The sequence below is a fragment of the Anolis sagrei genome, chromosome 4 (genome assembly GCF_037176765.1).
Source record: "Anolis sagrei isolate rAnoSag1 chromosome 4, rAnoSag1.mat, whole genome shotgun sequence".
In the NCBI taxonomy this organism is placed as follows: Eukaryota; Metazoa; Chordata; class Lepidosauria; order Squamata; family Dactyloidae; genus Anolis; species Anolis sagrei.
This window is the reverse complement of record NC_090024.1, coordinates 36,016,425-36,030,292: the sequence shown is the minus strand read 5'-3', so window position 1 is coordinate 36,030,292 and position 13,868 is coordinate 36,016,425. Positions and strand designations below refer to the sequence as shown.

Here is a 13,868-nt window from a genome sequence, read left to right as displayed (position 1 = left end):
GACGGAATGAGGGCGGGGCAAAGGAGACGCCTTCTTTTTCCCTTCTCCCTTCCTATTGGCTGAGAGTCAAAGGAGTGAAAATGGCGATGTCTGTCAGTTGCAAGTTGGGGAGCCGCTTAGTCCCGCGGTTGTTTTCCACGCCAGTGCGGGTAAGGGCCGCTTGAGCAGGCATTGGTTGCATCCACACGGAGTTAATGCGCTTCGACACCGCTTCAACCGAATTGGCTCAATGCTATGGAATGCTGGGAGTTGTAGTTTGGTGAAGCACCAGCACTCTTGGACTGAATATCATGTATCAAACAAACTACAACTCCCAGGATTCCATAACAGTGAACCATTAATTAATTAATTAACCATGCATTAATTCTATGGTGTAGATGCATTGAATGTTTGCCATACATGTTGGAAACAGTCCTGAGCCCCCTCAGGGAGATAGGACAGTCTATCCCCAAATACAATAGAGGTATTATTGCATCACTTCCTGTTGCCAGTTTAAGAAGGGCTGCAGAAGAAAACAGTAATATAGTCACCGTCCACATTTTTGGTTTTGACTTTTGCATATTTTGTTATTCACAGATTTGATAAACACGATATCTAGTAATTTCTTTAGTATCCAATCAACATCCTCGAGCAAACCACATACAACCTATTACAATGCAGCTTGAGCCCTGCCACATGCACAATGGAGGACCTTCTTATAGCAACACCAGAGGCACTCCCAGTGACCAACTACTGGTCAAAGGACATTTAATAAAATGCCAAGTTTTTAAACTTTTTGTTTTCCCTAATACATTGGTTTGCTCCTGATACGATAAATATAAATAGTACAATTATGTGGGTAGTTTCCAGTGGGAATTGACCATAAGGTCATGCTGGAAGACCTAGAAATTCCTAGAGAAATATAGCAATTTCTTTATTCATAGTTCTTCACTTTCATTGGGCTCCTGTGCACTTAACTCCGGTGGATGTGGAGGCCTGGCTGTATTTGGATTTCCTAAAAGGTCCACAGTTGGACCTGGGAAGTAAATTTAGCCACGGGTCTCCTCGCAACACAATAATGGCAAAACCCACAGTAAAATTATCTAGTTGTTCTGTAGTTGAGAATGAGATTTAGACTATAATACATACATGGGAAACTCAAATTTATCTCCTGTTTATCTTTCAGCAACTCAGTCATGGAACACAAGTAATGTACCAAGCTGATGCTCCTCAATCCGCCTTCTTCTCTCCTGTTAAGAAAGTAATGTTACCACCAGACGCTTTCCATGGAAAGGTGGCTTTTATCACAGGTGGCGGTACAGGTCTTGGGAAAGGAATGGCAAGCGCTCTTTCTAGCATGGGAGCCGAGTGTGTGATTGCAAGCCGGTAAATATCTTAGCTTTCTGTTTTAGAGATTGTAAGTATACAATGGCTCACTCCTGTGTGCATTGAACACAGTAAGCTTATTCCTGATCACACAATTAATAGTTTCATTTTTTTAGCTACTATATTCCATTAAAGCAGGGGTGGGGAAAGTGTGGCCCATGGGCTCTTTCTGTTTTTATAGTTTTTTTGTAAACTCCAAATGGTACCAAAGTCATATAAAGACATCCGCAGGGATCAAAACATTTTGGAAAACATTTTTTTTTTAAATCTTTTGGACTTAAAATTTCCTCTAACAGCCCAAGATGGCTTAAAATGTGCAAGTACATCCCCTAAAGAGTGTCTAGGAGCATTTTGGGCATGGTGATAAAGAAAGTGATAATGTTAGGATGCAGTTCCCCAAAGTCTCCCACAGGCTTAATATGAATATGAATTCAATGATCAGTGTGCTAGGAATTGACAGTGAAGCATAACTATGTGAAAATTAACTTTTCATTGCCATATACCATGTAACATTATTTTCTGTTCCTGTGTTATAAGTGTCATTTCCTAATTGGCTCTATCATTTTTAAAAGCATGGGGAAAGTTTATTAAACTGTATTTTTAATAGCATGAGGAGAGTTTATTAAACTGCAAAGGATATCCTGCAGTACATTTTGCTATATTTTTTTAATGAATATCTCATAGAGTCTCAACCAATTCAACGTAGTTTGTCGGAGTCCCAAAAAACAAAGTTTCTAAAGTTTAACAACTACTTTCAAAGTAAATACAGCAAAATTAAACAGGAAATAAGACTTTCAAACCAGAAACTGCCCCCCCCCCCCCAAATTTTGTTACATAGTGTTATATGAAGCAATATAATGTTTACAAAATATTTTTGCATAAGTAAAATTTCTTTTATGTTTTTACCTTATATATAATGAGCTTATATTATATAATGGAAACAAAAACATAATATAATTATTTGTAGGAAACTTGATGTATTGAAGCAAACTGCAGAAGAAATTTCTTCTAGAACAGGAAATAAGGTATTGTTTAACCTTTTTTTTATGTGAGGGTAAGAATATACTTTAAAGTCCTCATCAGATTTCGTATTTGTTTCCTCCCCACCTTCTGTTGATTGTGATAACACTGGTATTTTTATACAGGTTCATGCAGTTCCATGTGATGTGAGAGACCCAGCTTCTGTCAGCGATGCCGTTTCACAGTTAATTGATGTAGCTGGACATCCCAGTGTAAGTGCCAACAGAAAAAGTAGTCAATGTTGGAAATATCCCGTATAGTGTGTGTATGTTTGTGTGTGTCTTTGAACAAAAGACAGGGAAATTGTACTATTTTTTATTTATTTTATATCAAACCATTGCATAAATTAGAATAAAACTGATAAAATAGAAGGAACACAAGTGACTAAATATCTTTTGAAAGAAAACAGGCAACAGTGACCACATTGTCTGTAGCCCTAACAATTCTTCATCTGAACTATGTTGATTTACACAAAAACACTTTAATGACAAGATGGGTAGTAGTTGTTACACTTTAATTCTAAATTGGTGTTTGATTAATATTTCATTATTTTTAGTTACTTACTGAAATGAGAGATTAGAAAACATCCATCTGTGATTTTATTTACCCTGCTCAGTCCTCGTTTTGAGCCTGGGAGAGAAGAAAACAACTGCATGCATTTTTGAGATCAATTTCTCACCCATCCATACCAACAAAATGGAATACTTAATAGTAAAAATACATAGCCTCGGGAAAGTTGCAGGAAAAAATGTTTCTTCAGCAGCACTACTTCACTGTTATAAGGCTAAGATACTGCAATTACTAGGAAAGCTGGTCTAGATTGAATCTCTAGACCTTGCAACTCTGAAACCCATTACTAAATAAATGTGAATACAAGCTCTCAGTGACCCCAGAAGACATCCCTGGAACAGGTGAAAAACAAATATTAATACTTCAAATAATAACTGAGTAAAATGATACAAGGTAGAGTTGTCCCTCCAATGGCAACTTCTGAGGAAAGGGCCTTTAATGGCATACTGTATTATCTGTATTTGTTAATTTAATTTCCAGTGGGGATGCTTTTAGTTGCTATTGATAGATATTATTATTATTATTCTGTTGTTGAAGGCTTCCATGGCCAAAATCACTGGGTTGCTGTGAGTTTTCCGGGCTGTATGGCCAAGTTCCAGAAGCATTCTCCTGACTTTTCACCCACATATATGGCAGGCATCCTCAGAGGTTATGAGGTCTGTTGGAAACAAGGCAAATGAAGTTTATATACCTGTGGAATGTCCAGGCAGACAAGAGTTATTTCTACAACCCTGGACATTCCACTGATATATGAGGGGTATTTTTAAAGTAATTGTCGTACCCACTTACGCACTTTGCTTTCACTCATAACAGTATCACCGTACACTTCACAAATCTGTCGATGAATTTCTGCAGCAGGCAGGTTCCTTGCTGACAAAAACTGTATCACTGAGTGAACCTCACATGCGGAGGGTGAGCTGATAGTCTTAAACATTTTTAACGCACAGAACAGAACCGTACAGGTTAGCTACAGAGTGGAAACTGAGCACAGTTGTTCCCAAGGCATGCCGATACACGACGCATGCGCTCGTTGCGGTATGCGCGCGAACTACTAGTGTCTACAACAAAACGGACCTTACTTAAAAAATACCCCTCGTATAAACCTCGCTTGCCTAGTTTCCAACATATCTCACAATCTCTGAGGATGCCTGTCATAGATGTGGGCAAAAGGTCAGGAGAGAAATCTTTTTCTAACATAGCCATACAGCCTGGAAAACTTACAGCAATTCTGCATATCACTTCATTTCACTTCCATAATTGTGATAGTCCTTGGTGTTCCTTTTCTTGAGAATCAGAATGCTAACTTTTTAAACTTTTAATTCATTTTTTTTAAAAATAACTTTTGTATGAAGTTGGTAGTAGTAGTAGTAGTAATAATATCACCTGACCATTTCTCATTTACACACAAAATAACCTTGAGCATTATTCCCTCTGGTATGGTTGATTCTTTGTCAGTTTTTTTTGGTGCAATATCCCTGGTTGGCTTGTAGGGCAAAGGTCTCTTCTGTGCACTCAAGCAGCAACATGAGACTGTTGTGACACAGTAGTAATCTCAAGCACGAGATAAGATGAGATGAGCAGGGCACTAACTAACTAATGTACATTAAAAGAGAAGACTTGTTCAATGTGATTGCTGTTGGTGCAGTTACAGTTGATCCTTGGTCATGTATTAATCTGAGGTGACTTTTAAGGTAGAAGATGACTTATTGAAATTAGTTGTTGCATGCCTTCAAGTCATTTCTGACTTATGACAAACCTATAACAAGGTTTTTTTTGGCAAAATTAGTTGAGAAGAGGGTTGCCATTGTCTGCCTCTGATGCTGAGAGAGTGTGACTTTTCCAAGGTCGGGAGTTTCATGGCGAAGTGGCCATTCATTCCCAATCTCCTGAGTCCAAGTACAGCACTCAAATCATGTCATTTTAAAATGAGCAATAGTGCTGATTTAAAGACCAGAATTGTCATTTGGCTTATGGATTACCTTTTTCCTTGTATAATGTTTTTGAGTTCTGATATTTTAGACAGGTTTTGTCTAAACCTGTTTGCATATTCGTATATTTTAAATTGTTTGTTGATGCTTTTATGTTAAGCTGCTTTGAGTCTCCTGCAGGAGAGATAAAGTGGGATAATCATCATCATCATCATCTTCTGATAGAACTTCTCAAGCTGTCATCCACTTTTAAAAAATTAACGATTTAATTGTTGTTTTTCTACATTTCAGGTCATAATAAATAACGCTGCTGGAAATTTTATTTCTCCTTCTGAACGCCTTTCTGCAAATGCTTTCAAAACAATTTCAGATATTGTTCTTAATGGCACTGCCTTTGTAACTCTTGAAATCGGAAAACAACTAATTAAAGCTAAAAAAGGTAAGTTCGGAATATTAGAGCTTCCCTTTTATTGACAAATTTGAAGAAGGGCACTAAATGAAAACTACAGTCGACTGTTGTGTCACTTAGAATCCTGGATTCTCCACTTTTCAATATTTTTTTATTTCAAAGATGAACCTGGTCCTATACCCTGCATTTGTTGCTATTAGCCTTGCTTCCCTATATTGGATTCAATATAGAAATTCTAGGGTAAAAATATTTATTTATTTATTTATTTATTTATTTTATTTTGAACATTTTTACCCTGCCCTTTTCAACCCCTGAGGGGACTCAGGGCGGCTTACAATTGGCAATAATTCAATGCCGCATCATAAAATACAGAATAACAAATATAACAATTAAACATAAACATTAATAAATAAAGATTACAACAGTATATTGGGTTGCTGTGTGTTTTCCGGGTTGTATGGGCATGTTCCAGAAGCATTCTCTCCTGACATTTTGCCCACATCTATGGAAGGCATCCTCAGAGGTTGTGAGGTTTGTGGGAAACTTGACAAGTGGGGTTTACATATCTGTGGAATATCCAGAAAGAGAGAAAAACTCTTGTCTGTGTGAGGCAAGTGTGAATGTTGCAGTAGGCCACCTTGATAAATATGTTATTTTAAGGGGTGCCTTGAGAGGACTGAAGATGATGTAATATGTAATGGACAAAGACTGGCCCCTGCCAGCAAAATAACGGCCCACTAATCCATACAAAAGGACTGTTGCTAGGCTGCTGTAGCTCAAATATATACATGGAACATCTGTACACAAGCTCAGTTGTTACCTGTACTGTCCATTACTGGCATTGCTTGACACATATGGACTGGTGAAAATGTAAGAGCTTTTTACATAATGCATTAATGTCTAAAGGTTTTTCTGCAACTTTCACATATATTATTGAATATAGGTCAATTTCGACACATTTGCTGAACACTGGTCGTTCAGACTCCACAATAAACATAGATTAACATTCTCTGAACACAAGGTAGATTGACACTTTCCATCACTTTAATACATCTGCATAGTTATAAAGTAATAGCTGACTACTATGTGAGAAGCATAGATTTTTTTTATATATACACATCATATGGAATTTAACACCAATGGAAGCCTGCACAGCCACTTAGGCTGTTCTCTTGGCTTGTTCCCCTGAAGGTATTCAAACCGATTTGGAAGGTACTGTCTATTCTTTTATCTGCTGATAGAAATACGAAGGGAAATTCACTCCTGGAAGAGTTATCATGGGTAAAAGGGGTCTCCATTGAAGTTTTCTCACCAACCATTGTTTCCACAACAAGCCACATTTTTCAAAATCCAGTTAGCACAGGGACTGAAAGTGAGGTAAAATCTTCTGAACAGGGACAGAGACAGCAAAACAAATGTCACAGGGGTGTTCACCCTTCCCTGTGCTATCCAAAGTATGTATGTATGTGGTGTGTGTGTGTGTGTGTGTGTATACACACACACACACACATACATACACACACCAAAACTTTCATTGAGCCATTTCCCCAAATGCATGAAGAGTATGAATTTACCGTAAGGTTTCATCTTCCGGGAAATATTTCAGTATTTCAAACTCCTACAAGGAAGGGAATGTATGTGGTCTTCAAGTTCTGGTCTTGTTTTCTGATTTTAGATTTGGGTCTAAATTCCTATTTCCTTACCTTAGGGAAAGTATGTTATTTATAGAGTCCAAACTGTGTATTGAAATCAACTTTTGTTTTTCTGCCTCTTTCAGGGGCAGCGTTTTTGGCCATTACAACAATATATGCAGAAAGTGGGTCTGGGTTTGTGATGCCAAGTTCTTCTGCCAAAGCCGGTGTGGAGGCAATGTGCAAGTGAGTAACTTCTTGGTCGTTAAGTCAGAAACGTATTTTCTTCACATGCTAATTACATGGAGCCCCCGGTGGCACAGTGGATTAAACCACTGAGCTGCTGAACTTGCTGACTGAAAGGTCGCAGATTTGAATCCAAGAAGCAGCATGAGCTCCTGCTATTAGCCCCAGCTTCTGCCAACCTAGCACTTCAAAAACATGCAAATGTGCCTAGATCAATAGGTACTGCTCCGGCTAGAAGGTAACGGCACTCCATGCAATCATGCTGACCACATTATCTTGGAGGTGTCTATGGACAATGCCGGCTCTTCGGCTTAGAAATGGAGATTAGCACCAACCCCCAGGGTCAGACATGACTGGACTTAATGTCAGGGGAAGCCTTTACCTTTACTTAATTACATCACTGGAACTTTCGTCCATAGAAAAATTCCATCTCCATTTACCTTCCTCTTTGTTTTCTGTTAGTCAAAGTTTAACAATTTATCAACAGCCTTAGGAAAATATGAGTGGGTCGGCGAAGATATGTAAGATACCAGTTGCAAGATATTCATCCAAAGTTATTGTTGCACTCCAGGACAGGAATAACTCTCTGATTTTAAAACACCACACGTTGAATAGGGAAGCAATCCTTTTATTGAAAATAAGTAAAAAAAACCAAACAAACAGCAAAGTAGAAAAACACTTTAAAGGAATAGGTAAATCCAATTAGGTAAAATTAGATAAGCAGAAACAAATTATTCCAAGATAGAGTTCAGCAATGTCCAAAAGTAAAGTCCACAAGTCTCTAACAAAATCCAAAGAACCAGGAAACATTGATCCAAGGCATGAGCAGGTAATCCCAAGAGACAAAAAACCAAACCAGGAAACAAGAAATCTTAAAGCATGAATCTCCCAAGCAAGGCTTCCATGAGACAAGGACAAGAACTTAGCAGGTTTTTAAACAATGCTTCATCTGACTATTTTTTCCATGCTTGGGACTTTAGAGCCTTTCCAAGCACTCAGAAAATGGTTTCGCTTTCCCTGAGCGGCCCTTATCTTTTTCTGTTGAAGCCTGACAGAATGCCGAAGGCCTTGCTCGGCCTGTCTGTTTTAACTAATTTCCGCCCGCCTATCTTAGTTTCTGCAAGTGCCGAGTTATTTTCAAGCCCCAAATCCTGGGACCTGTCTGGGAGAAATTCAGGGAGTGAACCATCATCCCTATACCCTGTAGGAACATTCTCATGGGAAACTACACTTTGAACAGGTGTTTCTATGTCATTCTCTGCATCAATATCACCGGCGCGTTTGGGATGAGGGACAGGGCCTTTTCTGTGGTACCCCCCCCCCCCCCCCCGACTTTGAAACACCCTCCCCAAGGACATCAGACAAGCCCCTACACTGGCAGTCTTTAGGAAGAGCTTGAAGACCTGGCTGTTCCGGTGTGCCTTTCCAGAATAGGAAACTCCAGCAATATGTCCCAGAAGCACTTTATCAGAGAATTAAGATTGTCTGCACATTGCACTTACCCTAAAATCCTACATGTTACCTGTCATACTCAGCACCTTTTTAATGTACCCATTACAGTTGGCCCGGCCCTAGTTTTTAATTGTGTTATGGTGTATTGTTTATCGTCTATTGCTTGATGTTTTTGATTTGCTTTATAATGTTATGTGTATTGTTATGTTGTTGTTTTTGAGGCCTCAGCCATGTAAGCCGCATCGAGTCCTTCGGGAGATGCTAGCGGGGTACAAATAAAGATAATAATAATAATAATAATAATTGCTGTCTTGAACCTCATTTACATCATTCCCCACATCCAAAGCACCCTGATCCTGAAACACAATCACAGGCTAAACTCCAACACTTATATAAAGTCCTCCAATGAACAGAGAACTGTGTTTGAGCCCAAAGTTGGTGCATATTTAATACATGTACTTTCTAGTTTATCTTACCATGGTATATCCTGAATTCCTATTAAATTAATAAATGGTTTTCTAGGTCCCTTGCTGCTGAATGGGGTAGATATGGCTTAAGATTCAACGTAATTCAACCAGGTCCAATAAAGACTAAGGTATGGTTTAAACTTTTAATGAATTAGATATTGTGGCCGATTCTCCGGACCTAAATACAGTTGTCTGGGAGTAATATAGGACATGTACTACTTACCTAAGTTCAAGCTTTTATGGCAAGAGTCTAGTTGCATTTCAGTTGTTCTTTGAGGGCCTACTGCAAACTCTTTCCTGGCCACCAAAATCCTTTATATTTTTTTCTAAAGCAGACGAGATAAATTCCTGGTTTTCCAATAGTTATTGGACTGCAACACCTATGAGTTGTACCTATTGTAATCAATGATGATCTGATGGGGGTTGTATTCTAAGAGCATCATCCCTCAACTTTAAAATGGGGGTGAAGAAAGTTACATGAGGAATATTTGTATCTGGTTTTAATTTTTTTATTGTTCATTTTAACTTTTGTACACACATTTTTATGATGTGTGTTTTAAATTGTTTTAAGCAACTCTGAGTTATATTAACATTAATAGCATAATAAATAGGCCTAAATTATCAGGAAGACCCTCTCTCCCTATCTGGGAAGCATGCCCAGATTTTGAGATTTTCATTTCCATTATTTGCACAGAAATGTTTGTAGAGGATATGAGAGAGAGCCCTATTGGTGACTTCTCAGCTTGTCCTCTCTCTACTCTTTCACCAGTAGCCAAATAATGTATCATTTAAAGAAGGCTTTATCTGGGTTGCTGTGGGTTTTCCAGGCTGTATGACCATGTTTCAGAAGCATTCTCTCCTGACGTTTCACCCACATATATGGCAGGCATCCTCAGAAGTTGAGGGGTCTGTTGGAAACTAGGCAAGTTAAGCTTATATATCTGTGGAATGTGCAGGATGGGAGAAAGAACTCTTGTCTGTTTAGGCACTGAATGGCCTTCAGCTTCAAAACCAGTCTGCTTCCTGTCTGGGGAAATCCTTTGTTGGGAGGTGATGGCCCTGATGGTTTTCTGTCTGGAATTCCCCTGTTTTTTAGTGTTGTTTTTTATTTACTCTCCCGCTTTTAGAGTTAAAAACAGACAAGTGTTCTTTCCCCCACCCTGGCTATTCCACAGATATATAAATTGTGGCATAATGTAAAATAAACCACGTGTAGTTCACGTTTGATCAGCTCACACACTGTCTTGCCAGAGAAAGAAAATATGCCACAGAGATGATCATTAAAGAACAAGTAGTTTACTCTTTGTAATTCGGAACAACATATTTTCAATCATGTGATCAGTTGCATTGACCTTTAATGTCATTTTATGAGAGATTCAAAATGGTCTTTTTTCCATGTGGAGAATCTTCCTACAGCTGCTTATAAGCATGCGTAGACTCCAAACTGTCTCTCCGTGTTTCACTCTGCTTCTCTGCAAGCACCTGCTAGCTCAAGCCTGAAAAATGTAACAGTTTCCAAAAGTCCCAGGCTCAGCTAGCACCCCAGCCAATCTGCTTCATGCTTCTTATTTTACAGTTGACACACACACACACTAACTGATTTCTTACATGCTCCAACATAAACCCTACTTGCCTAGTTTCCAACAGACTTCACAACCTCTGAGGATGCCTGCCATAGATGTGGGCAAAACATCAGGAGGGAATGCTTCTGGAACATAGCCATATAGCCTGGAAAACTCACAGCAACCCAGTAGTTCCGGCCATGAATGCCTTTGACAACACAAGCTTTTATCTCTTAATAAGTAATACACTTTAATATAGTTTTAACTTTTCTAAATGTTTTCAAGTGGATATCTCAATTTTTACAATTTTTGTATTCAGATTGCTTCAGCTATTTTAACATATAATGTAAGCCACTTTGGCCCCATATAGGAGAAAAGCAGGAGATGAATAAGTATTTTGTTTTTCATTAGGGAGCTTTCAGCCGCCTTGACCCAGCAGGTAAATTTGAAAAGGAAATGATCCAAAGAATCCCTTGTGGCCGCCTGGGAACCATCGAGGAGATTGCTAATCTTGCCACTTACCTCTGTAGTGATTATGCCAGTTGGATAAGTGGAGCCGTAAGTAATATCTCTAATTTCAAAATCAGTAGCTTACTGCTGCTGATATGCCAGCTATAATCTTCAAACCTGTTCAGCTGCCCCTCTGTTAAAGCAGCTTAGTGCTATACTTCGATGGTGCTAGCATCGTTTAATACAATTTCACTTAAAATCGTTATTTTACTTTTAAAAAATTGATCTCAGCTTGATGTTGAACTAACCTTTTATTGGAGCAATGTAATAAAAATCCTTTTTAAATTTCAAAGGTCATACGATTTGACGGTGGAGAATATGTGCAAATGGCTGGAGAGTTCAATAGTCTACGGAAGGTAATAATGACTTATAAGGGGAATCTGTTACGATGTCAAATAGTTTTGTTTGATGTCTACCATACAGTCTTTCATAATACTCCGTCCCATGCGCTTCTCCCTTTTGCTTTTCTACCAACGTACCATTACATACACACTGAACTCGTTGTCTTGACATCCCCTTCCTGTCCCTTTGATTTTTTTTCATAATTTTTTTTCTATTTCAGCAAACTCTCACATAGCGTTATACTTCGGCACATTTCTTTAGCTTTTTCAAAAAAAATCTTTATACTTCTGTAAATTATTTCTAAAGATTTTTAACTTTTGTTTTTCAAATGCGTGTAAAACGCTTCTGTTGATTGATCTCTCCTGCTCGATGATCCTTCCTAATTATATATGGATGATGTTGATTTGGTTATGTAAGCACCAATTCTCACATTCACATATCATGAACCATGAGAATTTTATACTTCAAGTCAAAATTAATTCTTTTTTCCCACTGATTTCAGTGGGAGGTGATTTGTACTTACCGTATATACTCAAGTATAAGCCGACCCGAATATAAGCTGAGGCACTTAATTTTACCACCAAAAACTGGGAAAACGTATTAACTCGAGTATAAACCGAGAGTGAGAAATGCAGCAGCTACTGGTAAATTTCAAAATAAAAATAGATACCAATAAAATTACTTTAAATGAAGCATCAGTAGGTTAAATGTTTTTGAATATTTACGTAAAACTGTAATTTAAGAGTATCCAACTCTGATTAAATCATTATTCTAACCTTCCTCAATGTAAATGTGCTTACGTAGCCTTCCAGTAATAATATAGTAAAATAATAAATGTAATAAAAATAATAGAGTAAAATAAGGGAAACGTAATAACAGTAATAATAGAGTAAAATAATAAATGTAATATTACTAATAGAGTCAAATATAAATGTAGTAATAACAATATTAAATAGACTAAAATGATAAATGTAATAACAATTTATTTATTATTTATATGCCGCCCTTCTCACCCCGAAGGGGACTCAGAGCAGCTTACAAGGTATATATTATATACAATATATTATATTATTAGCATAGTACAATATCAGCATTAAACATTGCTATATTGCACAATACCACTATATCGTAATATTATTAGTAATATTACATGTAATATAAATATATAATTATAATATCATATAATTATATTGCATTACATTATAATATTATAAATATTATATGTATACACAATATATTATATTATATTATATTATTAGAATAGCACAGGAGACAAGGTGGAACTGTCCGCTGGCCCCGTCTCTCTTCACTCTGGCCCAGAGCGACAGACAAAACAATAATAATAATAAAGTAAAATAATAAAGGTAATAATAATAATAAATATAGTAAAATAATGGAAATACAAAAATAACCATAATAGAGTAAAATAATAAATGCAATAATAACAATAATAAATAGAATAAAATAATAAATATAATAATAATAATAACAACAACAACAATAACAGTAAAATAATAAATAACCTTGACTTGAATATAAGATGAGGAGGGCTTTTTCAGCTTATACTCAAGTGTATATAGGGTATATCAATTGGATTTTGAAAAGTATTTATTTTTGAGTAAATTATTTCTGTTTATATCTGTATAAAGCATGAACAAAGGACACTGTGATCGTCTCCTTAATGAAAATGTTTTCCCCTTTCTAGGTTACCAATGATGAGTGGGATATGATGGAAGAAATGATAAGGAAAACAAAAGGATCGTAACTTTTTAATTGGGAGTTTTGCATAGTAAATCTTTCCAGGAGTTTTCTAATCACTGAACTCAATGCCCAGGTGCTGAAAATGATGGTAATAAAAGACACATACTTTTATATGTATGTGTTTCAAAACAATGAATGTTTCCATGATTTACTGACTTTAGTTTACCTACACATAATAACAAGATGTTTTATAAATTACATTCCTAAGTGAATTATATAATACACAGCAGAAATTTACAATAAATGCTAATATTAAATTCATGATTTGGTTATTTTATTGCTTGGATACAAGTTATGGTGTAACGTTTTTTGCAAATCACATTCAGAATGAAGCTTCCTATGATGTTTGTGTGTTCCTGCATGACACTAGGTTGGACTAGATGGCCCTTGTGGTCTCTTCCAATTTTATGATTTGATTATTCTGTGTTGCATCAGCTTAGATTTAAGATTCCTTGCTACAACTGCCAAGTATTTTCATTCTTGCAGCAGGCCGAAATGTAGCAGCTGTGTTATTTCTGATACGGCCCTTCCCTGTCCATTACCAGAGTTGCATGTTATAACTATTTCGGTTACAGCAACAGTAGAAGATTAATAGCCCAACTAGC

General features: G+C 37.1%; 1 protein-coding gene across 1 annotated transcript; it reads left to right on the top strand.

Moving 5' to 3' along the window:
- The first annotated feature begins 39 nt into the window (after positions 1-39).
- DECR1 (2,4-dienoyl-CoA reductase 1) lies at positions 40-13,524 on the top strand. Its single transcript, XM_060775576.2, has 10 exons — positions 40-149; positions 1,166-1,365; positions 2,333-2,390; positions 2,511-2,597; positions 5,175-5,322; positions 7,070-7,169; positions 9,144-9,216; positions 11,062-11,208; positions 11,454-11,516; positions 13,208-13,524. The coding sequence occupies exons 1-10, from the start codon at positions 81-83 to the stop codon at positions 13,265-13,267; spliced, it is 1,005 nt and encodes a 334-aa protein (XP_060631559.2). The 5' UTR covers positions 40-80; the 3' UTR covers positions 13,268-13,524.
- The last annotated feature ends 344 nt before the right edge of the window (positions 13,525-13,868 follow it).